Raw genomic sequence first — 27135 nt, 5'->3', positions numbered from 1 at the left:
GACCCCCCCACAGGCTCCTCGGGGCTGCCCCTGGAGGCTGGAGGGGTGCAGGGGTTTGGGGGAACAAGGAGCCCCCCCAGCTCTGCCACCCACCCCCGGGGAGCTCGTTCTGGGGGGCACGGGGGGCTCTGTTCCTCCTGTGCCCGGGGTTTGGGGGGGGCTCAGACACCACACTGGGGGCAGGATGTTGGGAGCCCCCCCAGCCCTGCCCCGAGTCCCCTCCTGGTATTGTCTGTCCCCAGAACAAAGGTCCCTCTCCGGGGTCCCACCTGGTGCCAGGAGGTGGTGACAGCTGGGGGTGGGAGGACACATCTGAAGGACATGGCCAGAGACCCCCTCTCACACCCCCCCAAGCCCCAGGCGAGCCCAGTGTCCAGCATTAATATTTGAAGAGGTTAATTAAGGCATGTGTACGGAATGCTAATTGGGGTGGGGGGGCTGCCCTTCTGCCCAGCTCTCCCTGATGCCCCACAGCACCCCACAGCCCCCCCCCACCAGCCCCTCTGTGAGGGGGTTAATTAGCCAGAGGCTGCCCGGCAATTAGAGGTGGGTGCCTTGATGAGGGGGGAGTTCACGGCCATGGGTGAGGAGAGCCCTGGTTGGGGTGGGTGGGCACCTGGGGGGGGTCGCTGTCATCGGGGTGGGGGTCCCTGGGGCAGAACTCGGCAGTGCCCACGCACAAATCACTCTCTGGAAGAGGAGGAAGCAACTGGCTCTGCCAGATCCAATTTATTCCGGAGCTGTGGCTGCTGGAGCCCAGCAGGCTCGGAACGGCGGGGAGGGGTTTGTCCCCGAGCTCCTGGGGACATCTGGGGGGGCTGGTGGTGGCAGGACAGCCCTGTCCCCGCACTGAGGGGCTGGATGAGCCCCCCCAGGTCTGAGACTCCCTGGGACACAAAGAGCTGCTGGTGAAGTGAAGGAGGGGGCTGAGTGCCCACCTTGCCCTGCATCCCGGCGGGAAGGACGGCTCCAAGGTCCCCTTCCTGCTGGGGGAGGGAGGGTCAGGGCACCCCAAACCCGACCTGGGGATGATCACTGGGGGGGGTGAGGGCAGTGGCACCCCCAGAATGGACACAGCAGCGTCCTGTCCAGCCCTGGCACTTCCAAACCCATCCTGGGAGCAGGGCTGGGACACACCGGGCTGGGGCCTGGCACTGGGCACAGCCAGCCCTGGGCACGGCCACGGGACTCCTGCTGCGGGAAAACACCTTCCCTGTGCTGCTGGAGCAGGGCAGGACGTGGGACCAGCAGTGGCCTGGATCCCCCGGGCCTGGCTGAGCTTCCAGCTCCACGGGGGGCTCCAGGAGCAGCAGGGAGCCGCTGGCTCCTCAGTCGCTGGCGCTGTCCTCGCTGTCCGAGTAGGCTCCCAACAAACCCAGGGAGGACGTGGCTGCTGCTGCTGCTGGAAGCGAGCCTGGAGGAGGAGGGAGAGAGAGCATCTGGTCAGGTCCAGCTCCCCAGGGCACATTCCAGCCAGGAATCACCAGCCTGGCTGGCTGCTCACAGCTGGAGAGACTCGGAGCGGAGCCTCATCCCTGGATGGATCCTGAGCTCAGGGAGGATAAATCAGGGGAACAAGGAGCTCCTGCACCCCTGGGCTGGAGCCTCCCTCTTCCACCCTGCAGGAAGCACCAAGGCTGGCCCAAGGTCTGGGACCCCCCCTTCTCCCTCCATGGCCCCCTGGGAGATTCCGGACACTGGAAAGGGAGAGAGGAGCCAGCTCTGGGCTCCCACCACACCAGCTCCAGTGCAGAGACCCCCAATCCTTGGGACAGGAGCTGCTCCAGCATGATCTGGCTGGACAGACCCTGCTGGCAGCCAGGGGCAGGTGGCTGGGGAAGCACAGGGAAAAGGGGACAGCTCCAAGAGCTGCCCCTTCCCAGGGATCCTCCGAGGGCAGGGGGACTCACTAAGCCAAAGGCTGTGGATCAACCAGCCCAGAACAAATCAATGCCCCATCTTCTTCCCCAAATCCATGGATCCCCTGGCTTGCTGGGCAGCTCACGGAGGTGCTGGAAAGCTTTCCAGCTTGTTTTGTATTCCTTAAATCTTCCCAGCTCTGGCAGCTTGTCAGGATTTATCACCAGGCCCCAAACCAAAGCGATTCCCCTGCTGCTCCATCCCTATCTCGCTGTTGTGACGTTCCCAGGGCCGTATCTGCTGTTTGGAAGCTCCTGGCCCTGCCAATCTGTCCCCAAGGCCGTGGCTTAGAGCCAGGAGCCAGGCAGGAGCCTCAACCTTCACCAGGAAGCTCCTGGAAATGGGGACAACCCCCTTTTCTGACACCACCCCCACCCCAGGCTCTGAGCTCAGAACCAAATCCCACTTGGGAGCTGCCAGAGCCCTCCCCAGGGCCCAGCCCGAGCAGGTACCGGTGTTGGCCGTGGTGCCTCGGTTTTCCATCCCGTTATCCAGGGCAGGATCTGGCTTCTGCTTCCTGAGGGCCACCAGCCCGGCCAGTTGGGCCTTGGTGCTGAGCTTGCCCACGCTCCGCTCCCAGCTTTCCGTCCTCGGCTTCTTGCTCTGGGGCTGGGGGTCCTGCAGGGCACAGCTGGGGTCAGGGGGCTCCAGCTTGGAGGGGACGTGGGGGGGATTGGGGATAAAACCAGCAGAGACTCAAGGAGAGGGGTCCAAGGGGGAATTTGCCCCTGCAGTGATGGCACAGGCTAGACAAACAGGGATGGGGATCTGCAAAGCTGCCCCTGGAGATCCACGTCCCACTGCCTGAGACCTAAACACAGCCTCGGGACGGCCTTGGGATGCTGAGGAGGCAGAGAAAAGAATCCCAGGATGGTTTGGCTTGGAAGGACCTTGAAGTCCATTCAGTCCCACCTTTCACTACCTCAGGTTGCTCCGAGCCCCATCCAACCTGGCCTTGGACACTTCCAGCCACAGCTTCTCTGGGCAACTCTTCCAGGGCCTCCCCACCTTCCCAGGGAAGAATTTCCCCTTGACATCCAATCCACCCCTCCCCAGGCTCAGTTCCAGACCATTCCCCTGTGTCCCATCCCTCCCTGCCTGGATAAAAGTCACTTTCTCTGTTTTATCAGCTCCTTTCAAGGCCACCAAGCAGCCCCAGGGCTGCACCAGCCCCGCCAGCCCCGGGTGCCTGCAGGTGGTCCAGCCACGGCATCCGAGTGAATCCGAGTGGCCCGGGCACAGGGATTAGTGCCGGGCCAGGGGACACGGCTGGGATTAACCCCGGCAGCTTTGATCCAGCCCAGCGGACACGGGGCCCTGGGCCAGGGATCGACAGCGGCAGCAGGGCAGGGCTGTTTGTTGGGATAATCCCTCCCTCTGGGCCGGGCCCTGGGAGCTCTTTTGTTCTGCCTGAACCCAAAGCACGGCCCAGGGAGAGGCTGGCCCAGAGCACTGAAATCCCGCCTGGAGCAGCAGCAGGGCCTAGCAGAGCTCGTTCTTCCTGAGCTGGAAGGGAAGGGACGGGAGGATGGGGCAGCTCCATCCCTGCCTTTGTCACCAGGCACAGCCTGAAATCCCCAAGTGATCCCTGGCTCCTCTCAGCCCAGTGCACCCGGACGCGGCCTTTGGGAGCTGCTCAGGCGTGACAGAGCCCGGTGCCGCTCAGAGCAGGGACACAACGGGCACACACAGCTCCAGGACAGAGGATTCGGGCTGGGGAAAGGCTGGGGAGGCTGTGCCTCACTCACCTCCTGCAGGATGTCCGTGGGTTTTGTCTGCGCCGCGGGATTCGGGCGGGATTTTGCCGGCTCCTCGTCAGAGTCGGAATCCACCAGGAGCCGGCGGTTCTGGGCCTGTTCCAGCATGGCCCTGTCGGGACAGAGGAGGGTTGGAGCTGGATCCACCCCACTGCCATGCCCTGCTTGCTCCAGGGGAGCTGGGGCCAGCAGCAGTGCCTCGGGATCCACCTTCCCAGGGGTTTGAAGGGATCAGGTTCAAGCCTGAGGGGTGAGAGCACCGGGATCTGCAGCTTCACCCCAGAGCAGAAATTGTGTCCATGTGAGGGCACTTCCCAGGGGGATAGGACCCCCCCAGCAGCCCAGATCCCACAGAATCCTTGGCTGGTTTGGGAAGGACCTTCCACTCCACCTCCCTGAACACTCTGCCACCACAAACTGGGATTTTCCCCATCCCACCCCGCAGCTCCTGGGAACTCAGCCCCCCTCTCTGCAGCACAGCCCAGGCCCAGCCGGGCTCATCCCACTCCCAGCCCTTGCAGCCCCCTCACTTCATCTCCTGTTCGTCCTCCTCCTGCTCCTTGCGCCTCTGCTCCTCCTCCAGCTCCTTGTACTGCTTCAGCATGGCCTCGAAATCCACATTGGCCTGGCGCTGGTTGAGCTCCTTCAGCTCCTGCAGGTTCTCCAGGACCTCCATCTCCAGCTTGGAGTCCTTGGTTCGGTTCTCCAGGACCTGGGTGGGATGAGTTGGGATATTTGAGGCAGCAGAGCCTCCAACACCTCCCCACGCTGGATGAAGCATGAAAGGATCCTCCTCATCCTCATTTTTGAGTAGGACAGGAAAGCCTGAATGGCTGGGCTGGGGAAGGTCAGGAAGAGTGGGAGAGGTTTTCCTCCAATCCTTGTACCTTCATGGGATTGTTGAGCTCTTCCTCTTCCCTCTCCTTCTGCATCCTCTTCTCCTCCTCCTCCAAGAGCTTCTCCGCCTGGAAGTTGCGTGTGGCGCCGTGCTCCATGGTGTAATCCGTGTTCTCGGGGTCTGTCTGAGGGGGAACAACAGCAAAACCATTGCAGGTGGGAATCCTGCTCCAGCCAGTCCACAGCCACCTCCAGAGCCACACATTCTCTGATTCCAGGAACGAAACTGCCACGGGAAGGGATGATCCAGCAAAAACCCACCCTCAGACTCAGCCTGTGCTGGGACAGGCGTGCCAGGGAATCATGGAATACCCTGAGCTGGAAGGGACCATCAGCTCCTGGCTCTGAATGGGACAATCCCACCCTATCCCATTGTCCAAAGGCTCCTGGAGCTCTGGCAGCCTCGGGGCTGAGCCCATTCCCTGGGGAGCCTGGGCAGTGCCCAGCACCCTCTGGGGGAAGAACCTTTCCCTGAGATCCATCCCAAACCCCTGACACAGCTCTGGCTGCTCCCTGGGATCCATCCCAACCTCCCCAGGCAGGGAGAGCCTGGAATTCCCGGGCCAGGCTCACCTTGAAGGTGATCTCAGCCAGGCACCGCGTGCACTTGATGTAGAAGCGGAAGATGGGCAGCCCCAGGTACACCTCGTTCTGCACCGTCTCCTTGCGGGCGTTGAACTTCTTGCCCTTGTAGATGTACTCCCCACACGTCTTGCACCTGGGAAAGGGGAGGGAAACACCCAGGGCACGTCAAAGAGCAGGGAATGAACATCAGGAAGGGGCCGAGTGACTTCCAGCCTGGGTCAGATTGTTTTCGCCTTTGGAAATTTAGTGGCAAACAACCCCAAAATCAGGGAATCGTGGGATTCCCTGGTTGGGAGGGACCTGAAGGATCATCCCGTGCCATCCCCTGCCCCACCTCCCACTGTCCCAGGCTGCTCCAAGCCCTGTCCAGCCTGGCCTTGGGCACTGCCAGGGATCCAGGGGCAGCCCCAGCTGCTCTGGGCACCCTGTGCCAGGGCCTGCCCACCCTCCCAGGGAACAATTCCTGCCCAATATCCCATCCAGCCCTGCCCTCTGGCACTGGGAAGCCATTCCCTGTGTCCTGTCCCTCCATCCCCTGTCACTGGTCCCTCTCCATCCTTCCTGTTGACTCCTTCAGGTCCTGGAAGGAAACCACCCCCAGCCCCAGCATCTCCTCCCTGTCCTGCACCCCTTCCCCTGCCCGTTGGCACCTGGAGCCACCAGTGGCAGCATCGGGAGCCCAGAACCATCCTAAGGGAACTCCTCCCTCCTCCAGCTGCCTCCAGGTGTTCCAGCCCACGCTGGACAGGGCTTGGAGCAGCCTGGGACAGTGGGAGGTGTCCCTGCCCACGGCACTGGATGGGCTTTAAGGCCCTTCCAGCCCAACCCAACCCATCCCATGAGCGATCCCGTGGTTCTACAGCTGCTCTCACCTCATGTTGAAGGGGGCCATGAGCCTCACCACGTACTGCCGGTCCTTCGGGAGCTTGAGCTTCGGGATCTTCGCCGGATCGAAGTCCGGGGGGTAATATTTCTATGGAGAGAGAGTGGATATGGGAATGCCGGAGCGCCAGGAACCTTCTCCGTCCCCACAGCTCCCTGACAGGAGGCTGCAGCCGGGGGGGCTCGGGCTGTGCTCCCACGGAACAGTGACAGGATGAGAGGAAACGGCCTCAGGGGAGGTTTAAATTGGATAGTGGGAAAATTCCTTCATGGAAAGGGTTGTTAAACGCGGGAATGAGCTGCCCAGGGAGGTCTGGAGTGCCCATCCCCGGAGGTGTCCAAGGAAGGCCTGGAGCTGGCACTCAGTGCTCTGGGCTGGGGACAAGGTGGGGATCAGGCACAACTTGGACTCGATCTCGGAGGTCTTTTCCAACCTCAACGGCCCCGGGATTCTGAGTGACTCCCGAACCAACCGGGACCCCCTCCCAGCACCCTCGGGGCTCGGGGAACCCTCTCCTGGCCCAGCCCGGCTTGGGGAGCCCCGGCACGCTCCCCTTGGCGTAGATTCCCTCCTAACTCACGTTCAACACTTTCCGTTCCGACATCGCTGCGGCTGCTCCTGATCCCCGGTGCTGCCGGTGCCGCCTCCGCGCCGCTCACCGCTTCCGGGTGTAGCCCCGCCTCCCTCGCCGCTCATTGGTGCAGCAAGCCGCGGCCTCCCTGCGCCTCGTCTGTTATTGGCTGATCCATCTGCCTGTCAACGGGATGCGCCCACGGTTGTTGTACAACCCAGCCAAGAGTCCGCCGGAGAGCCGCGGCCTCGCAAGAGGTTCCGCGCATTCTCGGGTCCCGGGGGCGGCTGTCCCCCGTCTCCGGCTGGGGCAGGGGAACTCCCGGGGCTGCGACTCGGGGCTGGGGAAACTCGGCTCTCTCACGGCAACACAGAGCCTGGGCCCCGGCCTCCTCTGATCTCCCATGACGCATATTCACCATGTGGATAACGGTTCCCAAACAGTCTGTTATGTACTTAAAACATCACTTTCGCCCTTAAAACCGAGGACTCCGAATCATTTCGAGTTTGCAGCTGATGGGTTTTTTTTGCTCACCCCACTGCGCATGAGCCGGCATGGCAGCCATGCTGTACGGCGCGTTGCCATCATTCCGTACAGCGCGCCTGCCGTGCGCACAGCCGCTATTCCCTGTGCCAGCGCGGGCAGCCAGGAGCGGTGCCGCCAGCCCCGCCCGCACCACGCGGCTCCGGGCGTGCGGAGGCCGAGATCCCCACACGCCAGCCCCGCCCGCCGCTCTCTCACGGCGCCGCCCAGCGCGCACGCGCAGTCCCGCCATTCCCACTTTACCGCGCACGCGCAATCCCGCCAGTCCCGCCTCACCGCGCACGCGCAGTCCCGCCAGTCCCGCTTTACCGCGCACGCGCAATCCCGCCGTTCCCGCCTCACCGCGCACGCGCAGCGCCCAACGCGCCCTTTCCCGCCACCCTGCCCGCCCCTCGTTCCCCCTCGCGCGCATGAGCAGCGCGGCGCCCCCTGGCGGCCCGGCCGGCGCGCCGTCCCGTCGTGCCCCGCGCTCCCCACACAAAGGACGCGCTGGGAAATGGCGGCGGCCGCGGCCTCGCAAAGCGCCCCCGGGAAAATGGAGCCGCCCCCGGCGGCGGCCGCGGCGGCAGCGGCGGTGGCTCCGCCAGCGCCCAACGGGGCGGCCGGCGCGGGGGGGCCGCCCCCCAAGAGGTAGGGGAGCTGCGAGGGGCCGCGCTGCCGCTGGGGCTGGAGGGGCCGCGTGCGGCCTCCCCGCGGCTGGGCTCGGCCTGAGGGCGGCGGGACGAACCGGGGCCGGCGGGGGCTCGGCGGGGTCGTTACCGGGGCAGGGCCGCTCCTGGCGCTGCGGCCGCTGCTCCCTCCGGGCGCGCCTTGGGATCCCGGGCGGGGCCGCCCCGAAGGCGCCTCCGGGGCTCCCGCGGCCGCAGCGAAGACGGGCCCGGTCCCGGCGCTCGGGCCCGGGGTGCGGCGGGCGGGGAGCTCTGGGATCATCCGCATTCCCTCAGGAAAAGCTGCTGTTGAGTTTCAGTGGAGTTTAGGCCTCCCCGCGGGGAGCAGGCTGTGCCAGCGTGGGGATGTGTAAGTTCATTACTTTTGGTACTGCCGGTAAGTTGTAATAACTCTGCTGCTCTCAGCACCCACCTCATCCTGCTGCACGATTTGAAGCCGAGCGTGCTCTGTTTCTGGGGTGATTCACCCGTGAGCGGATTTAGGAGCGCACACACCTCGAGGGTGAGAGTTTAAGGTGATGCCGGGGAGGGGTTGCACAAGCCCGGTGGCTGATGTGGGTAAAATGTTACAGAAATTTAAACCAAAATCAGCAGCGCTGCAGTTCCGGCTTTGTAAACGTGGGGATGAACAGCAGAAAAAGCCTCAGCTGCTTCTCACTTCCTCGTGTTGATGCTCGATGGAAGTTCCACACTTCGAAAAGCCGGTTTTGGTACCAAACCCATGGAATATAAATGACTTTTCTTCCTCAGGGCGTTTTTTGCCTCAGTTTCATGCCGGGGTGATACGAATCAGGTTGAACCTGGTGTGCTGTGATTCCTGCTGCAGACTCAGGCTTGGATTTGAGTTTGTGGGTTGTGTTTCCCGTGACCAGAAACGTGTTCAGTTTTCCAGCTGTCACTTTGGGGGAAAAAGATCCATATCTATTTTTATTTTCCATTAAAGTGTAGCTAGACTGTGCTTTGGGCAATAAAATATTGACAGACACGATTTCATTGACTGTGCAACTTTAGCCAGGCAGGGGCAGAGACACCCCTGATCCCAGGGACAGGGAATCCAGGGCTAGGGAAGGATGTTCCCAGCACTCCTGGGAATATGGAACCAGCAATTTGTCTCTTTGCAGAGCCAGTCTATTCCTGGAAGTATAAATAAAAATATTTCTCTGCTGTGATTTTATTTTTCCCAACCCTGTTACACTTGAGATGTCTCCAGGGAATTTGTTTGTGTGTCCAGGTGCAGTTCTGTTTGGAATATCCAGCTCCACGTGGCAGAGCTCTCACTTCCACGTTTTCTTTGGGGAAATCCAGTTTAAGGAATAACCATTAAAATCTGAGTGTAGCTTTTAACACAACTACTAAATTTTGTGTTATTTCATCAACCAAACGAAAATGAAGGTGTAAAAAGGATTGTCCTATTTCAAGTCTAGTTTTGGAGTTTTAATTACTTCATTAATCAAGAAGCTTTGAAAAAGTTTAATGGAAGAAAGAGTGGAAAATTCCCATCCGTGTGTCTGGAGAAGCCTTGGCTGCTGGGTGATAAAAGCAGGGAACACACTCAAATATAAACCTTCAGAGGCCTCTACATTCTTAATTTCCTTTTTCCCTGCAGGCTGTTTTGTCTGTTCAGGGAACTGAAATGGTCCTGAAGGGATGGAGCTGGGATTTCTGACTTGGAATTTGCAGAGCTATACGGGCCCTAAGTTGGGAAAAGCTCAGTACAGAGAGATTTGAGAAGCTTCAGCTTTTTTATCTGATGCGTTCTGAATTCCTCCTAAAGATGTGCTTGTGCACCCTCTCCACCAGCACTGAGTGAGCAAGGGGATTAATTGGATTAGTGAAGGGAATTACGTAAGACTGGGGCTGAAGCATTTTGTTCCCTTGGATTGTTATTTTTTCATTCAAGTTGGGAGGGGCTTTAAGGTCCCGTCCCACCCAAACTGCTCTGGGATTCAGTGATTCTGTGGTTTGGATTTGTCCCATCTGGAGGTGGTGGCACTGCTCCATCCCCAGGAGTTCACGTGTGGGATTCTCTCCCTTGCAGTGAAGGTGAGCGACCCACCCCGAATGAGAAGAAGAAGGAGAAGGGGATGAAGAGGGGAGGGAACCGCTTCGAGCCCTACGCCAACCCCGCCAAGAGGTACCGCGCCTTCATCACCAACATCCCCTTCGACGTCAAGTGGCAGTCGCTGAAGGACCTGGTCAAAGAGAAAGGTAAAGTGCAGCTCAGGTGGCCAAGGCTGTCTTGTGCTCCAGCCTGTGCCTGGCTCTGTCTGTAGCTCAGCAGTTGCACTTCTGGGTGCACTTGGCCACAGGAGTTTGGAAAAGCTCTTCCCGAAGCCTTCCTGGGTGTTGCACAACCTCCGTCCCTGGCAGCCTTCCAGGGGACGGTTCCTGTGGAAGCCTTTGGCATGCAGCTGATAGAGCTTCATCCCAGGATTAGGAGTGTTTTCCTTAGGGATCAAACCCCAGGCTTTCATCAGATTTTAGCCTTGAAGTGCAGCAGAACTTTCTGAAGCATTTTAATGTTTCTGGGCATTCAGGTAGTTACGTCCTGCTCTGGTGTGTGGATCTCCAGCCGTGTCCCCAGATTCGGAGGGCTTTGGGCTGGCTTCAAGAGCCATTCTGCCAATGGTTGCAGTTCAATGTATTTAAGGGTGACCTGCAAAGTCAGGTTGGTGCTTTGGCATGTGCTGCAGCAGAATCAGGGCTTTGGAAATCAGGTTTGTGGTGTTCCCGCTTCCACAATTCCATTTAATTCCCATGTGGATGGAAACTGCCTTTGCTGACCTGAACATCTTCATCTCTAGAGGAAGATGAAGAGATTGAGCTGAGTACTCAGGTGGTGACAAGTGTAAATTAGTGTCATTTCTTCAGGCTGGTGCCCAGCTTCCTAGTTTTCAAGTCACCTTGGAAGTGCAGTGGAGTGGCAAGAAAATCCTTGGCTTCTCCAGCCTTAAAATGTCAAAAGTGAGTTCAGAGTAGCAACACAACATTTCCTGTGGGGCACCTCTGAACACAGAGCATCAGCCATGGTAGTGGGCAGTGGTCATCGTGCTGGAGCAGGGTAAGGACTGACAGTTCGGGTGTTTGAGGTGTGGCCTAAAGAAGGGGAAAACAAAGTTCCAGAGGGTTTCAAATGTTTGTCTTTGGAGGCAAAAGGGAACTGAGTCTGTGGCACGGCCATTAGGACTGGGAGCTTCCCTAATTAGGGGCTGTTTGAGAGGCAGCAGTGGTTTTGTGTCATGGTTTTGTGTCAAAGGCTGCTTGAACAGGCCCTGGTTATGGATGGACCCTTTACTGCCCCTTGGCTACCCCAGATCCATTGGTTTTCCGGCTCTCCAGATGTGGAGATGTCTTAACTCCACGTGCTGTGTTGAATCCCGTTCCCAGTGTCTTGTGGTTTCTCTCCAGTTCCCGTGGATGGCAGAGTCCGGGGTGAGATTGTTTCCTGCCTGGCTGTTCAGCTGCTCATTCCAGCAGATGCTCCTAGGGGAACGTTGGAGCCTCTTCCTTCTGGCTGCAGGGCTTGTCATGCTAAAACTGGGATCATCCTTCCCGGGGTTTGGCACTGCTGATGAATCCAACAGTTTGGATTTGACGTGGAGTTGTGTTGGACTTCTCCCAAACTGCTGCTCTCGTGCTGTGCTCGAGCTTGCTCAGTCCTTGCCCCAAGGCAGAGCAGTTCCAAGCCCCAGGAACGTGCCTGTGGAAAACTCCAAACCGTTGGAGCTCTTGCTTCGGAAGCGTAAGAACGCCAGGCCAAACGTTCCAGGCTTTGGGAGCAGGTGGAATTCTGTGCCCAAGGGGAAACCCTGGGTGTGTGAGGGCTGCTGCAGGGCCGGGCCCCGTGCAGCCGGGGCGGTAGCAGCAGGGAGCTCGGGGAGGTGCCGTGTGTGCAGGAGGTGCTGGGGTAGGAGCTGCTGGTGTTCCTGCAGCCTGCGAGTGGCCAGGCTGCTCCAGGTGCCACCTCTCTCTCTCTCCCAACGCCGTGGCTCGGGCATCCCAGTGGAGTGGTTGGAGAAACTCAATTACAGGTATGCAGTGGCAATGTTGGTAATGGAATGAAGAGATGTTCTTGTTTGGAACTCCCTCGTTTTGGCTGGCAGACACAAAGTGTTACCAAACTGACTGAGCAGCAGCGCTGACGGGAATTTGGGAAGGGCTTCCACAGGCAGCAGTTTTCCATGAAAGTAACTGAGTGCTGGATACCTGTCCTGATCTGTCCCCCACACATGGGGAGAAACGTTGGAATGTTCACGGCAGCTGGTGGAAGGGAGGTGATGCCGTGGCATCAAAAAACTGGGATCTGAATTCCAGGTGTTGGTTCCTTTAGGAAATACAGGATTTTGTATGTTGAACCTTCTCCCTGCCCAAAGTAGCAAAAGGCGTAGACTCCAAGGAGAGGGATGAGCTGTGAAACGAGGCAGTAATTGTCACATTGTGTGGGTGGGGACATTAATAACCATAATCAGTGTGGTTCCACGGACATCACCATGACCAGGAGCAGTTGCAGACAAGGACAGGCTCGTGTCCCCTCTCTGCACGGACAGGACACCCCAGGACAGGTTGTGCTGGCTGGGCTGTGCCCACATTCCCTTCTCCATCACAGCCCAGGGCTGTGGAAAAGCAGCAGCAAAGCTTTCCCAGCCTGAATCCCTGTGCAGAAGAGCAGCTGCTCAACTCCACGTGCTGCCTTCCTGCTGAATCTCTTGGAGTTCCTGGAAGCTTTGTGGCCTCCTGAAGATGGAACTTGTGGCTCTTGCTGGTGTCCCAGTGCCAGTACTCGTGAGCACTGGGCTTACTCCAGTAGCTGTTACCCCAGGACTGGTGACACTGGCACTGGAGAGTGCCCAGGATTTTGCCACGGTGTGGAGTTCTGGGGAGTCACGGAGGGAGGGATGAGGAAGGAATGTGCTGTTCCACCCCTTCCATTTGATGAAGTCTCTGATGAGTTGCTCTGTTTCCCTTGGGCTTCCACCATCTTTCCAAGGAGTCTCAGCCCTTCCCTGGCTGCAGGGAGCTTTTCGCTCTCTTTGCTGCCTGAGCTCTTCAAGAGCCAAAATCACCCCTTTGTCTGGGTGTCCTCTTGCAAAAGGGAAGTTTCCCATCCCCATCTGTAACAGAATTGCTGATTCCTGTCTCTGCTTTGGGAAGATTTTCCTTCTTCTGTTTCAGCCAAAGCTTTACATGTGCAAAATGTGCTTCTGTTCTCTCCTCAGCCCCCTGTCACTTCTTAGGGGTTGCCTGTCCCAAGGTTTAACCTAAAATGAGGGAGGAGCTGTGGCCAGCTCTGCTTTGCCTCACATTGGGAGTGTGAAGCATTTTGATCCTTTTGATGACTTGTTCTCAGAAGATGAGGAGACATCCAGCCAGTTTTGGGTTTTCCCTCCCTGTTTAGTATTTGCTTTTGGCCCTGGAGGCCAAGGAATAACTGCTACAAAGCATTTCCCTGTCCCAGTTCTGTGCTTGCTCCCACTTCCCTCTCTGCACCTTTCACACCTCTTTGGTTTGTCACAAACTGTTGACATCAAATTGCCCAACCTAAAGCTGACATTTCTGTCTGAGCTTGTTCTGGGGAGTTCCCAGATGTGTCTGCAGCGCCTCAGGTCGCCCTGTGGACCCTGGTCTGAGCTTCCTGGACAGGCCCTGCAGAGTATTGGAATTTTGCTGGAGCAGCCCAGCTTGAACATTGGCATTTTCTGTGCTGATAAACTTCGGGAACTGATACCAAGTTTAAAAGGGAGGAAAAATAATGACTGTGATAAATAACACTGAAGAGTTCTTGAGTTTGGATGTCTGGTTATTGCAGTAAATTCTGCTCAGTTCAGCTGAGTTTCTGAACTTTCAGTTCTGAGGTTTAAATAAATTCATAAATCTGTCTCCTCTGTGTTAAATCTTAAAGACACCATGGGGAACGTGTTCCTCAATTAAACCTGCAGTGACTTGGAGCTGGTGTTTTCTGGAAGTTTCCTCCCTTGGGAGGCTCCTGAAGTAAAGGTTTTTGTGCTTGGATGAAATTTGTCCACTTGTGGATATGGGATGTTCCCTGACAGAATCCAGCTGTTCTCTGGCAGGAGGGAATCCTGCCTGGGTCACTGGGCATTCATTCTGGCCTAACACATGGATATCTGCTCCTGGTACTTTTCCATGGAATCCTGTGGTTTGGGATCTAGAAGAAAAAAAACCAAAACTCCAAATAAAATGTGACCCAGCCTAGCTTCTTAAAAACGGTTTCCTTTCCCAGCCCCAGACACTGTTCTGGCAGAGGGGTTGGGTTGGCTCCTCTCACACGTTTTAAGGTGAAAATAATGCATTTTCATGGCAGTGGTTCTGTACTCTGGGCTTTGTCTTGGCTGCTGAGCTGTTGCACTGAGTGTGTCATTCCCCCCTCCTGCTGTTCTGAAATTGGGCTCTTCAGGGAGTTCAGGTGTCCTCTGAAGGAAAGCCACCACTTCAGGTGGATATTTGGATTTTAATGTGTCTGTAAGGCTCGAACGGGAAGCTCTGAGCAAAACTGGCACAGACTGAACTTTCCAAGAGGTTCCTGGAGATCTTGTGGTTCAGTCAGGGATTGGTTACAAGAGCAAATGTTTACTTGTATTGGATATCCTCAAGCTTGGCAGACTCCTTTGGAAGCTGTTGGTGTGGATCTGCAGGAGGAGCTGTAGGTGAAGCCGAGGAGTGGCTGGGAGAGGAGAGCCCTCGCTGCAGGCGCTCTGCAGGGTTCAGGGAGTGCCAGACCTGGAGGCTGTGGCTCGGAGAGGTTTTGGATTGGAGGTCACCTGGGAAGAATTGGTGAACCCGTTTGCATCCCTGCCCCAAGTGTGGTTGGACTCTGGCTGCTGCTGTTGAGCTGGATGGCGTCAGAACCTCGTGGGAATGCTGAACCCCCCAGGACTCCTTGGGAACAATCCCACGTGTGCTGCGTGAGCTCAGATGGATTAGAGACTGGAATTCCTTCTGTTAGGCTTGATACCAGCATGGGACTGAGCTGGTGGAGCTGTGGATAATAATGGACACTCCAGTGGAGTCCCTTTCAAAGGGACTTGTCAGCCTTTTCCAGCCTCAAGCATTGTCCTCCCAAAACCAGGAGTGGATCAGAGCTGTTTATCCTGTTCTCTGGCTGGAACGCTCTTACCGCTAAATTATTGTTTAAAATAAGAAGTGGAGATTAAAAATCAATGATTTCATTAAGCATTCCTCTTTTTTTCCAGCTTCAAGAGAGACCTTCCAGGCTGTCAGTTTTCCACAGTGATATCCAGTGTCCTGTAAATTGCTGGGCCTGGGGGAGGTCAGGCTGAACACCTCCCTCTGTCCCCAGCAGAGTCTTGTGAAAGCCCAGTTCCTTGCTCCAGTGAAACTATTAGTACTCAACTGGCTTGTGGTTTCCCACAAATAAAACATTCCACTGTCCAGATAATGCAACTTGGAGTCCTCCTGGTTTAAATTTAAACCCCAGGACTTTTAAAACCAGAAAGAAAAAGTTTTAAAAAAAGAACGTTTATTCCGTTCTTCTGTATGCCAGTCCCTTCAAAGGCAGCAGCCATTTGGGTAGTTGGATTCTGGAGGTCCCTGCCAGGGTTATTTGGTCCTAGAGAGGCAATCCCAATCTTGTGGGGAAAGGGGCAGGTGTAGTTTTCCATGGACTTTGCCTTTTGCTATTGACAGTTTTGTCTTGAGAGCAAATATGACAGATTTTAATGCTAAAATGGAGTTTACTGTGGCTTAACAAAAACCGGCTGAAATAAATCAGGCAGTAATGTCTTGATCTGTTGGTTCAGTGTGACTCCCTTTTTGGACAGTTTTGTCTTTAAATCCTGAGAAAAAAAAATCACTTGAAATTCTGGGCTATGGAACCAGGATGGCATCCTGTGGAAAGCGGGGGAAACTTGTTCCTGCAGCCTTTCCCATGGGTTTGGATTGCCTCAGGTAACGAGTGGGCACTAAAGATCCAGGGAGCTGCGGAAATCTCTGGCTTTTGAGGTGGAGGAAAACCAAGAACATACTGAAGTGCTTGAAGCCTTTACTGCATACCTGTAATTGTCCCGTTTTGTGGTCTAGAGAACATGGAGTGTTTCTGGGCTTTCTTATAAGGCAGAGGCTCCATACACGGTTGTTGATTGTTCTAAATTCCCATTGTTTTCTTGGCTTTTCTCCCTTGGTATCTGTGTCGTCTGGAATCTGATTTGTAGTTGGTGAGGTAACATACGTGGAGCTCTTAATGGACGCTGAAGGAAAGTCAAGGGTAAGTGTTTGAGAGTTTCTTTGTGGATTTTCTACCTGAAATGTTTCTGTGTGCTGGACAGGAGGCCAGGGAGGCTCAGAGTGTGGATGTGCAGTGGCTCTAGGTCAGGAGTGCTGTGGGACGGGAGGAGGTGGGGTGGGGCTCTGCAGTCAGGAGCTGTTCCCTGCGTGCCGTTGGCGTTGGCTGTGTGACCCCGGAGCCCAGCAGGCAGGACAGGGCTCTGGAATATTCCTGTGCTTTGGAAAAGTCACTCGAGTGGTTGGCTGAGTTTGGAAGGGCCAGGGTGCAACAGCAGGTGCTGCAAACTCCACTTCCTGGGCCAGTAGAGCGAGATAAATTCCTAAATGTAAACGTTCAGTGCCTTCACGGGCCTTTAGTCCAGGAGCAGGGAATACAGTAGGAGCACATTTAAGTGTCCTGAAGGATATGGATTTAGGGTGAGAGTGTGGAGGGTTTTGCTGTATGCCAGGGAAGAGCAGGTCACAGGAAGCGTGTGGTATTTCTTGGAGAGTCGGGATTTAGTGTTTGTTACAACCTCAGAGACCCCAGGTTAATCCTGTTCAGGCATGAGAAATTATGGAATTCCAGTATTGGAGGCTTGCCTGTGTAAGGTTACATTTATTTTCTCTGGTAGGGCTTAACTAATGTGATTTGGCTTTAATAATAAAATATTTGTGTGTGATTTGGGCTTTTACTGACTTGATTTCTTCTCTCTTCCCTCCTCCCTGTGACTGTCCTGGGAAATCACCTCGCCAGGGATGCGCGTAAGTTCCTTCTCAATTTATACCTGAAATCCAAGGAGACTTCTTAAAACAAAACATCCTGAGCTGTGTTGTGTCCCCACAGGGTGGTTGAGTTCAAGATGGAAGAGAGCATGAAAAAGGCTGCCGAGGTTTTGAACAAGCACAGTCTTGGTGGGAGACCCCTGAAAGTGAAAGAAGTAAGGAGTGCAGCTGGTGTTCTGGCAGGGGCTGGAGTGGGAAGGGGGAGTTCTTGTTAAAGATTTAGGGCTGACTCAGGGGATAATGGACAGAAAGCAGGACTTAAATAAGATTAAAAAACCCCAGTCAACTTCTTTCTAAACATCTTAGCCAGTGCTGAACTTGTGCTTATCAAGACTAAACTTGATCTGAGGACAAAGCCGGAGTTTGGCTTTAATTGCAGTTTTGTTAATGATTTGACACAGAAATCTCCGTCAGTGTTTGTTCTTGACAAACTTCCCTTTGAATTCTGCATCAGAATGAATGGATTCCACCAGCAATTCCATAGAATCAGCTCTTTCCTGGAATACCTCAAAGATATATTTCCAGTTTAGTGGCTTTGCTATTGACAGCCAGTCCTGGAAGTCAATTCCAAACTCTCTCCAGAGTCACTGGGGGTTTATCAGGGTTTGGAACAGGTGCAACAGAGGCTTATTGTTGGCATTAATGATGGATAAACACGTTGGGAACCAGGGAGATGCCTGAGGAGGAATGACTTGATAAAGGGTGTTGGCTAAAATAAAATAAATTGGCTGACAATGCGAGGGAAGCAGTCGGCTGGGAATCCTTGGGGAGCAGGTAGCCTGGGATAAAGGGAACCCCCCCTTTCTGTGCCTGTTTGAGCCATGGCACTGACGGTGCTGCGTGGGGGATCTGAGTGTGTGTGTGTGTCCCCCAGGACCCCGATGGAGAGCACGCCAGGAGGGCCATGCAGAAGGTGATGGCAGCAGGAGGGATGGGCATCGGGCCCGGCCCCGGCGGCCCCGGCATGATCAACATCCCCCCCAGCATCCTGAACAACCCCAACATCCCCAACGAGATCATCCACGCCCTGCAGGCCGGCAGGCTCGGCAGCACCGTCTTCGTGGCCAATGTGAGTGCTGGGACACCCCCTGCAAAACACAGCAGTGTGAACCTCTCAGCTGGGGCAAATCTGAGGGAGGAAAAGCCTTGGAAGTGCCAGGAAAAGTTCATCTGTGTCCTGTTGATTCTCTGTGCTAAGGAGGTTCTCAATTAAGTTGTACCACAGTGTCTGTTAATTGGGATTTTTGAACAAACCTCTGTACTTTGATTAAGTTTTATCTCATCTCTCTGCCAACTCTTAATGCCAATACCAGGTAAGGACACAAGCCCACTGAAGCTGTTTTCTCTCTTGCATTTCCAATGATCCCCTGTTTTCCAGCTGGACTACAAGGTGGGCTGGAAGAAGCTGAAGGAGGTGTTCAGCATGGCTGGAGTGGTGGTTCGGGCCGACATCCTGGAGGACAAGGACGGCAAAAGCCGCGGGATCGGCACCGTCACCTTTGAGCAGGCCATCGAGGCCGTGCAGGCCATCTGTATCCTTGGGCAGCAGGACTGGGAATGGGGCAAGGAACTCGGGAATCGCAGCAGGGGGAGAATGGAAATTGTATTCCAAGGGAGGATATTGCCTTGTCAGGGAAGGTCAAGTTGTAGTGGATGGAAAATGGAAGGAAAAGTGAAACAGAGACAAAATTCCATCTTGAAAGAATTGGTGCAGTTTGCTCAGGATCTCCAGCAAAGGAAATTCCCACATGGATAAATGTACATCTATCCCAAATAAGTTTCTGTCTCTAGGTTATAATTAGTACTAAAATGCAATTCTGTGAAAAGATTTGTCTGGAAAGGAACAAATCTTGGGCCTGGTGTTTTCCTCTGTTCCTGTGTCCTTCTGCTGGCCAAGCAATGGTTTGCTACCTAGAAACCAAACAGCAATAGAATTCCAGATATTACTCTCTCAGCTCCTGGTTATGTTACAGAAAGGAGTGAAATATTCCCCCTTTCCCTTCCCAAAATTTCTGTTTGAGTGTTAGTTTCCTTCTGCATTGCACCCCTAAACCTTGTAGGAGCCAGACTTGGACAAAGGATTTCCTGGCATGGCACGCTTCAAAATGTGGGTGTTGCTGTGGAACTCCTCCCTGTTCTCTCCTTTTCAGTGGAAAAAGTGACTGAGGAAACATTTAAACACTTGGCCTGGTTTGGAGTCACGTTTTGGATAATCTCTTAGTGAACTTAATCTTACCCAGCAGTGTGTTTTTTATCATTTTTTAATTTCAAAAAGCCTTTCTTTGAATGCTCAATATATTTGGATTTTAAGGCTTTTTAGTTTTGGAGAAGGCAGAAGGATTTGGGATCATCTCTGAGTGATAAGTGAGGAGATGGGATTTTCTGAGGGGTTGTGGTGCTCCCCGTGAGAGCTCTCGGCGCTTGCACAACGGTCCTTAACGGCCCCCAGCGATGTTCAATGGGCAGCTGCTCTTTGACAGACCCATGCACGTCAAAATGGTGAGGACATCCCCATTCCCACTGCGTCCTGACCCAGGAACTGCACTCCTGGTTTGGGGGGGATTTGTGGTTTCAAGGGTGGATCAAAATACAGAGGGGGAAATGTGTGATTTGCCCGATTCCTACTGAACTGATGCCATCAGGGAAGGTTAATTCTGATTATTTTGCTAAAAGACAAGTCAAAACTATACTCAAGACTGCTTTAGCTTGAAATTTCTGTATTTTAATTCAAAATGTTAAGAATCAGGAAATAATTTCCTACTTCTCTTGCCAACTTTATCACATTGAATTCCTTTTAGGATGAACGAGCCTTTCCCAAAGGAGATTTCTTCCCTCCAGAGCGACCCCAACAGCTCCCTCGTAAGTGTCCCCTGCATGATTCAATTCAACATCTTCTGCTTTTTATTTGGCTGTTCAGCACCTGGGAACCAGTCCCAGCCCCAGTAAAACTCTGGTTCAAACTGGAAAACTGGGATCCAAATTCCAGAATAATTTCAGAAGGGGGAATAGTGAAGAAGAGCTGCTCAGTGATTTTTTGGATACTTCTTTCAGCTCATGGCCAGAAGCTTGTCTTAAAACATTCACCTTCTCAAGGCTTCCAGAGCTCTCCATTGCAATTCCAAGATCCCAGTGCCTTCCATTAGTAGTGGGATTTAATGGAAACACAATGAATCAGTCAGCACCTCCTTTTATGGGATGGTGCTCTGGGAGTAGAATGTTTTCCCTTCAATTGAAAGGGCTGAATTCAGGACCTGGGAGTCTTCCAAGTCTTCAGATTTCCAAAGGGGATCTTATGAATGTATTAAATATGGAAAGAAGAGGGAACCAGGCTCTTCTTGGAGGTGCAGGAGGCAGAAAGCACCAACCAAAACCCAGGAGACTGGAAATTCAGAATAATTGGCTGCCCCACGCTACCCCTTCCAACTTGGAATTTGACTGAATTAAAAGGTCACGTCTAAACCAGCAGTGGAAATCCACAGACCCCACGTGGATGTAAGGAAACGTTCTGGGAGGGTGACTGGGTTGCTCAGAGATCCTGTGGAGTCCCCATCCCTGGGAATACTCCAGAGCTGTGGATGTGAGCTGGGCTCAGCAGCCTGGGCTGAGCTGATGCCCTCCAAAGGCCCCTCCCAACCTTGGCCATGCTGGGATCAGGCACTGGAAATACTGAAGAGAAGAGTTGGGGCTGGAAGAGCTGGAGGCTGAATTTGTTCAAATGCAGCAAAATTGGGGCTGTTGATGGAATTTTAATTGTCCTGGGCTGTGGAAGGGGTCCCTGCCCAGGGCAGGGGCTGAAAGTGGATGAGCTTTAAGGTCCCTTCCAACCCAAACCAGTCTGGGCTTCTCTGAATTCTGTTTTCTTCCTGGGAACCAGACCTGTTGTGTGCTGCTAAATTGCCCATTATTAATGATCATTAATTAGTCCCTCCCTAGTTCAGCTTTCAGTGTCTGTCAAGGCCTTCCTCCACAGCAATATCACTGTAAGGATGTTCCTCTTCTTCAGGACAAAGTCACTGGGTTCCAATTCCATTACCTTGGTGTAAAACTCCCTAAATCCCTCTGGAAGCCTGGATTTTGGCCTTTACTGGGGCGGGGAAGGGGGAACCTTGTGCTGTTTTAAAACAAGATTCAACACTCCTGTGTTCAGTGCTGAGCTGGAAACGAGGGAATCCTGCCAGGCAGAGGATGCCATAAACTGGTGTTTGTGCCAAGCAGAGAACTTTCTTCCTGCTTCAGGAAAAAAAAAAGGGCTTTTTCTTCTTTCTTTGGGCTGGGGAATCCTTCAGGAAGGTTCAAATCCATGCCTGGGAATGCCGTGTCTTGTTTGCTCAGAGAGAGGCTGGCTGTGTGCTCGCAATTCCATAGGTGGCTGTCATTTATCCGTAGGCTGTGCCTGGGGCTTCAGTTCTTCCCTGCGAGGGGACAGCCCTGGCAGAGGGGGAAATGAGCCATTGGCAATCCAGGGTGGTAACTGTGCAAAGCTTTAGAGGATCTTTCTCCCAAATTGCCCACTCCATCCTCCTCAGCTGAGGAGTTTGCCCAAATGAAGCAGTGTTCTAGCCAGTTATTTTTCAGGAGTCAGCTCCAAACCAAGTTTTCTCAGCAGTAAGATGGAAATTTAACTATGAAAACGAATAATTGGAGATAGGCTAAAAACTATTTCAAGACACATCTACTCTTGATTTCCTCCACACTTCCCTGCTTTCAGTACACACCCCAAAGGGGGGACACAGCAAGCTTTTTTTGGAGAATGAAAGTCAATTACTTAAGAAATAAAACTTGCTGTTTTGTCAAACTATGGAAAGAAGGCTTTTTTGATATCTGAATATTTTCTTCAGATGGTCTTGGTGGTATTGGCATGGGATTAGGACCTGGAGGTCAACCTATTGATGCAAATCATTTAAACAAAGGCATGGGAATGGGCAACATGGGACCTGGAGGTAAGAAGATTACTCCTATGCTTTTGTTTCATGAGAGCTTTAAGCTGTGTAGAAGGTAGATAGCTTTGTTTTGCCTCCCCAAAAAGTTGGAAGTTTCTTAGGAATGTTAAAGCCAAGTGAGTTTTTTGTTCAGCTTGATAATGGAAACTTGAATTTAACCAACTGCTCCATTTTTTTTTTTCACTGTGGTCAAGACACAGCTCTCATTTTCTGACTCTTGAGCATGAGCAGCAGACACTGCAAAGATCCATGAAACTCCAAACCATCTCTCACTTTTAACACTTGTAGTGGGCTTGCAAATCTTTGGTGAGGATCTGTTGAAGTAGCACAAGTTTCAAAGAGCCACCTAAAAAGTAGCACACACTCAGCTTTCCATGTCGAAATGCCAGTGGGTTTTTCCCCTTTGCTGCTTGATTTTCTGAGCAGGAATGTTGGAATCTCCTCAGAGTTATCCCATGTAAGCCATGGACGTGTTGTGTGGTTTGATTTCTGCAGCCTTTGGCTGAAATTGATTGGGTGATGTGTGCTATATAAAGCTTTCTCTTTTATTTTGAGGAATGGGAATGGAAGGCATGGGCTTTGGAATGAATAAAATGGGAGGTAAGCTGTGGTTTTTGATCCGTTCATAGCTTGGCCTTTGGGAAACTCCTGTAGACGGAGGTGTGTGTGCATGGCAGGACTTTGTGTGCTGGGAGGTCATCACCAATTGAGCAAGAATTCGGTCCTTTTTGGGTATTCAGACTGCTGCAGGTGTGTGGGGAGGAGGGATGCATCCCATAAAACATGGCCTGTGCTTCCTTAGTTCAGGAGATCCGGAGGGTGCCATCGCTGGAGGTCGGAACTGGATCCTCACTGTCCCAACCCAAGCCACTCTGACCCCCTGATTTTTGTAATGCTGTGCCCAAATCCTGACTCCTTTCTGGGAACTGGTGCTAGGGGGGTGTCCTGTGCCTGTGGGGATGTTGTGTGGCAGCAGCTGCTGTGTGTGCAGCGTGGAGCTGAAATGCACTGCTAAAGAATCCCTGGAAAATCTGTTTTTCAGGAATGGAAGGTCCCTTCGGTGGCATGGAAAACATCGGTCGCTTCCCAGCTGGGATGAACATGGGCAGGATGAGTGGTAGGCACTGGCTTCCTGTAAATCCTGCTGGGTTCCCTGGGAGGGATCCCCAAGTCCCTCATGGCCTCTGAGCTGCACAAACCAAGTGATTTATTGATGCTACCTTGAAGGGTTTATTTAGAAAGATTCTGGCTCTGTCTGATCCCCAGAGCCTCACATGTGTTTGGGATAAATCCTCTTCTTCCTTGGGGTTTTGGGCTCCCGAAGCCACGACAAAGTGATCAGGAGAAAATCACTGAAACCTTCTTGTGCTGTGACTCTTCAAAACAATTCCTGTGGTAAAATGTTCTCTCTGGGGTCATTTAACCCCCCTGAAAACTTCTCCACCTTCCTCTTTGCAGAGATGGATCGGGCCATGGGAGGGGGATTTGAGAGGGAGTTTGGAAGAAATGAGATGGGAATGTCCCGGAGTTTTGGAGAGACCTTGGAGAGGGGAATAGGTGAGTGCAGTAAATCAAATCCATTTCCTGCCTGCTTTTTATCCCTGAACTGCTCACAACAGTCATGGGGGTGATACAGATAAAAAACCAGATTCTGTTTTAGATTTGCTGTAGGAATTTGGTCAAAGTTAAATATTCAGGGAGTGCAGAAGGATACAGCAATAATGGGGCTGGGAGAGGGATTTCAGAAGGAACAGGAAATTTTTAACAGTCCTAATGCACTTAATTTGCTATATCTTACGTCATGATGCTATATATTGATCTATTTAGTATATTACAGCATAATAATAGTTCTGAGGGATAGAATCTTGAAATAGATGAGCAATATTGTGCATTAAAACACTTCTGGGAAAAAAAATCTTGGAAAACTGTGAAAAGCAAGGAGTTTTAGATTTCAGCTTTGCTCTCTGGTTTTTAAATGCTGCTGGGAAGTTGTTAATTTTTGTCAGTGAAAACAAAATTCTGCTTCTCCTGCTGCCTGTATCACATTTACCTTCCAAGCACGTTCCCTGGAAATATTGGACAATGTCAGTAATGAAACAGCAGAATTTCTGGAGCAAAGCTGAACCCAGACATCTCCAAGCAGACACAGCTCCCCCATCAATTTACAGATTGAATTTTTGACGAAATCACAACATTTTGGAATCAAGGGAGCCATTCCCTGTGTCCTTGTCCCTCCATCCCCTGTCCCCAGTCCCTCTGCAGCTCTCCTGGAGCCCCTTTAGGCCCTGCAAGGGGCTCTGAGCTCTCCCTGGAGCCTTCTCCTCTCCAGGTGAGCACCCCCAGCGCTCCCAGCCTGGCTCCAGAGGGGCTCCAGCCCTGGAGCAGCTCTGGAGCCTCCTCTGGACTGGCTCCAGCAGCTCCACGTCTTTATTTTGGGGTCCCAGAGCTGGAGGCAGCTCTGCAGGGGGTGTCTCACCTGAGCATCTGAGTTTGCCTCATCCTGCAGGCCCAGAGTCCCTGCACTGAGGGGGCTCTGAGTGATGGGAATTCATTCCAGGAGAGCGAGCAGCTGTTCAGGGTTCTGTGTCCCGGCCCAGCTGCTGATCCTGTCTGTGCTGTGTTCCAGGTGGTGGAAACGCCAGCATTCCCGGCATCGAGAGGATGGCCCCTGGCATCGATCGCATGGGCTCGGGAATCGAGCGGATCCCCGCGGGGATGGGGCACGGGATGGAGAGGGTGGGCTCGGAGATAGACAGGATGGGGCTGGTGCTGGACCGCATGGGCTCCAACGTGGAGCGGATGGGCTCGGGCATGGAGCGCATGGCCCCGCTGGGCATCGACCACCTGGCCCCCAACCTGGAGCGCATGGGGCCGGCCATGGAGCGCATGGGCTCCGGCATCGAGCGCATGGGCTCCGGCATCGGCTTCGGCATCGAGCGCATGGGCGCCGCCATCGACCGCGTGGGCACCGCCATGGACAGGATGGGCTCCGGCGTGGAGCGCATGGGGGCGGGCATGGATAGGATGGGCATCGGCATCGAGCGCATGGTGCCCGCCGGGATGGGCGCGGGCATGGGCCAGGTGATAGAGAGGATGCCCGCGGGGCTGGAGCGCATCGGGGCCCCGCCCATGGACAGGCTCGGGATAGAGAGGATGGGCGCCGCGCCCATGGACAGGATGGGCCTGGAGCGCATCGGGGCCGCCAACATGGAGAGGATGGGGCCGCCCATGGGGCAGGGCATGGGGGCAGGGATCGAGCGCATGGGGCTGGCCATGGGCAGCAACTTCGAGAGGCCTATGGACATGGAGCGGGGCAACTTTGCAGGGAATTTTGCAGGGTCCCTGGGAGGAGCCGGAGGCCCTGCAGCCGGGGTGGCCCGGAAAGCCTGTCAGATATTTGTGAGAAATGTGAGTACCCCTTTTTCCTCCTCCTTTTCATTCTTCCCTCTTGTTCCCACTCCTGCCCTTTCCCACCCCTCCATTCCCGCCCATGGCAGTCGTTGGGATTGATCTCATCCATCATCTCTCAAAATGTCTCATACTGGGTGCTGCCAAGTTTTTGGGGCAGTTGGAGCCATTTCCTTACCAGGAGAAGAGTTCCTGGCTGACTGTGATTCCATGGTTTCCTGGCAGTGGCTGTCCTGGGATGGGTTCCATTTTTGGGGAGCTGGGAGTGCCTGCAGAGCCTCAGTAATGGTTTGTTCCTCTCTTCCCACAGCTGCCTTTTGATTTTACATGGAAAATGCTGAAAGATAAATTCAATGAATGTGGTGAGTTGTTTTCCTCACTCTGAGGAATGAATATGAATAATGGCCAGATAATAATCCAGAGGGCAGGGATGGACGGGATATTGGGAAGGAATTCCTCCCTGGGAAGGGTGGGCAGGCCCTGGCACAGGGTGCCCAGAGCAGCTGTGGCTGCCCCTTGGATCCCTGGCAGTGCCCAAGGCCAGGCTGGAGCAGCCTGGGATAGTGGGAGGTGTCCGTGGGTGGAACTGGATGCTCTTTAAGGTCCCTCCTAGCCAAGACAATTCCATGATTGCATGGGAGCCAAGCCCAGCCTCAGCTGTGACCTGGAGCCTGCGCTGCCATTCCAGACAGGGCTCACGCTGTGCTGCTGCTGGAGCTGGGATAAATCCACCTCCTGTCCCCAGTCACTCCTCACAAACAGCTCAGCGCTCACGCTGAGCTCTGGCTGTCACAGCCGGGGCTGGGGAGCGGCCGGAGCCGTGCGCTCACGCTGTGTCCTGTCCCAGGGCACGTGCTCTACGCTGACATCAAGATGGAGAACGGCAAGTCCAAGGGCTGCGGGGTGGTGAGGTTCGAGTCCCCCGAGGTGGCGGAGCGCGCGTGCCGCATGATGAACGGCATCCAGCTGCGGGGCCGCGAGATCGACGTGCGGATTGACCGCAACGCGTAGGGCCCGGGGAGCCCGTCCGTGTTTGCTCTTGTTAACCATCTTACTTTGACTGGATGTGAAGCTGTTCAGCCCAACCTGGTTGCTTTCTGGAGTAATTTTAAGTCCTTTTTTTAACCGAGGGAGACCCATTTTACTGGTTTTTTGCATTGGAACTGCCATGTGCACAATCTTTTTTTGTAGTTGTGGCATCTCGTTGACCTGACAGATGTAAACAGTCTGACTTTGATAATAAATGCAAGTTCAAGATTTCAGTCACCGCATCCTTTACTCTGCTTAAACTCCCTGCCAGCTCCAGTTTGTACCCTGTGAAGTGTCAGAACCCCCAGTGTTCCTCCTGCTGTCTGACAGAATCTCTCTTTAAGATGTCTCCAGGCTGCAGGATCTTCCCTCTCCGGGATCCCACCTATTCCACGGGCACTCCCAGCTCAAGGTTGTTCTCTGGTGCCAACGCTGGATTAAAAAAACCAGAGAAAATCTCCCCTGGGTTGTGTCAGTGCCACTGGGAAGGCCGGAGCTGAAAATGGGGTTAAACCCGTCTGTTTTCTCTCCTGTGGGGGCGGCTGGGCCAGGCAGGCGAGGGGCGAACACCTGCTGCTGCTGAGAGGGGGGAGCTTTCCCCTCTTCCTGCAAGAAGCGGTTTTAGTAACAACTGGATGCGGGGAGGGGCACGGAGGGGCCGGGGCTGTCCGGTGGGGCCGGGGCTGTCCGGTGGGGCCGGGGTTGGCCGGTGGGGCCGGGGCTGGCCGGAGGGGCCGGGGTTGGCCGGTGGGGCCGGGGCTGTCCGGTGGGGCCGGGGCTGGCCGGAGGGGCCGGGGCTGGCCGGTGGGGCCGGGGCTGGCCGGTGGGGCCGGGGCTGGCCGGAGGGGCCGGGGTTGGCCGGTGGGGCCGGGGCTGGCCGGGGCTGGCCGGTGGGGCCGGGGCTGGC

The 27135-nt window shown here is 54.4% G+C and overlaps 2 protein-coding genes across 5 annotated transcripts; one reads left to right on the top strand and one right to left on the bottom strand.

Moving 5' to 3' along the window:
• Window positions 1–696: 696 nt before the first annotated feature.
• YJU2 (YJU2 splicing factor homolog) lies at window positions 697–7138 on the bottom strand. The gene is made up of 8 exons (XM_048287662.1): window positions 6623–7138; window positions 6032–6132; window positions 5148–5292; window positions 4565–4699; window positions 4208–4389; window positions 3669–3789; window positions 2373–2538; window positions 697–1414 (listed from the first exon to the last, which is right to left on the bottom strand). The coding sequence occupies exons 1-8, from the start codon at window positions 6644–6646 to the stop codon at window positions 1329–1331; spliced, it is 960 nt and encodes a 319-aa protein (XP_048143619.1). The 5' UTR covers window positions 6647–7138; the 3' UTR covers window positions 697–1328.
• A 498-nt stretch (window positions 7139–7636) lies between these two features.
• Window positions 7637–26461, top strand: HNRNPM (heterogeneous nuclear ribonucleoprotein M). 4 transcript variants are annotated; one of them, XM_048287651.1, is made up of 16 exons: window positions 7637–7786; window positions 9863–10032; window positions 16014–16066; window positions 16823–16830; window positions 16913–17006; window positions 17726–17920; window positions 18230–18383; window positions 19301–19350; window positions 19650–19710; window positions 21693–21791; window positions 22347–22391; window positions 22834–22908; window positions 23250–23348; window positions 24418–25199; window positions 25510–25561; window positions 26047–26461. In XM_048287651.1, the coding sequence occupies exons 1-16, from the start codon at window positions 7653–7655 to the stop codon at window positions 26208–26210; spliced, it is 2235 nt and encodes a 744-aa protein (XP_048143608.1). In that variant the 5' UTR covers window positions 7637–7652; the 3' UTR covers window positions 26211–26461. The 4 variants fall into 4 exon arrangements, with proteins under 4 accessions (XP_048143608.1, XP_048143607.1, XP_048143609.1 ...); XM_048287650.1 differs by having other exon boundaries at window positions 7638–7786; window positions 21690–21791; XM_048287652.1 differs by lacking the exon at window positions 21693–21791 and having other exon boundaries at window positions 7639–7786.
• The last annotated feature ends 674 nt before the right edge of the window (window positions 26462–27135 follow it).

Source organism: Corvus hawaiiensis, chromosome 28, assembly GCF_020740725.1.
Source record: "Corvus hawaiiensis isolate bCorHaw1 chromosome 28, bCorHaw1.pri.cur, whole genome shotgun sequence".
Taxonomy (NCBI): Eukaryota; Metazoa; Chordata; class Aves; order Passeriformes; family Corvidae; genus Corvus; species Corvus hawaiiensis.
This window is presented reverse-complemented; position numbering and strand designations above follow the sequence as displayed.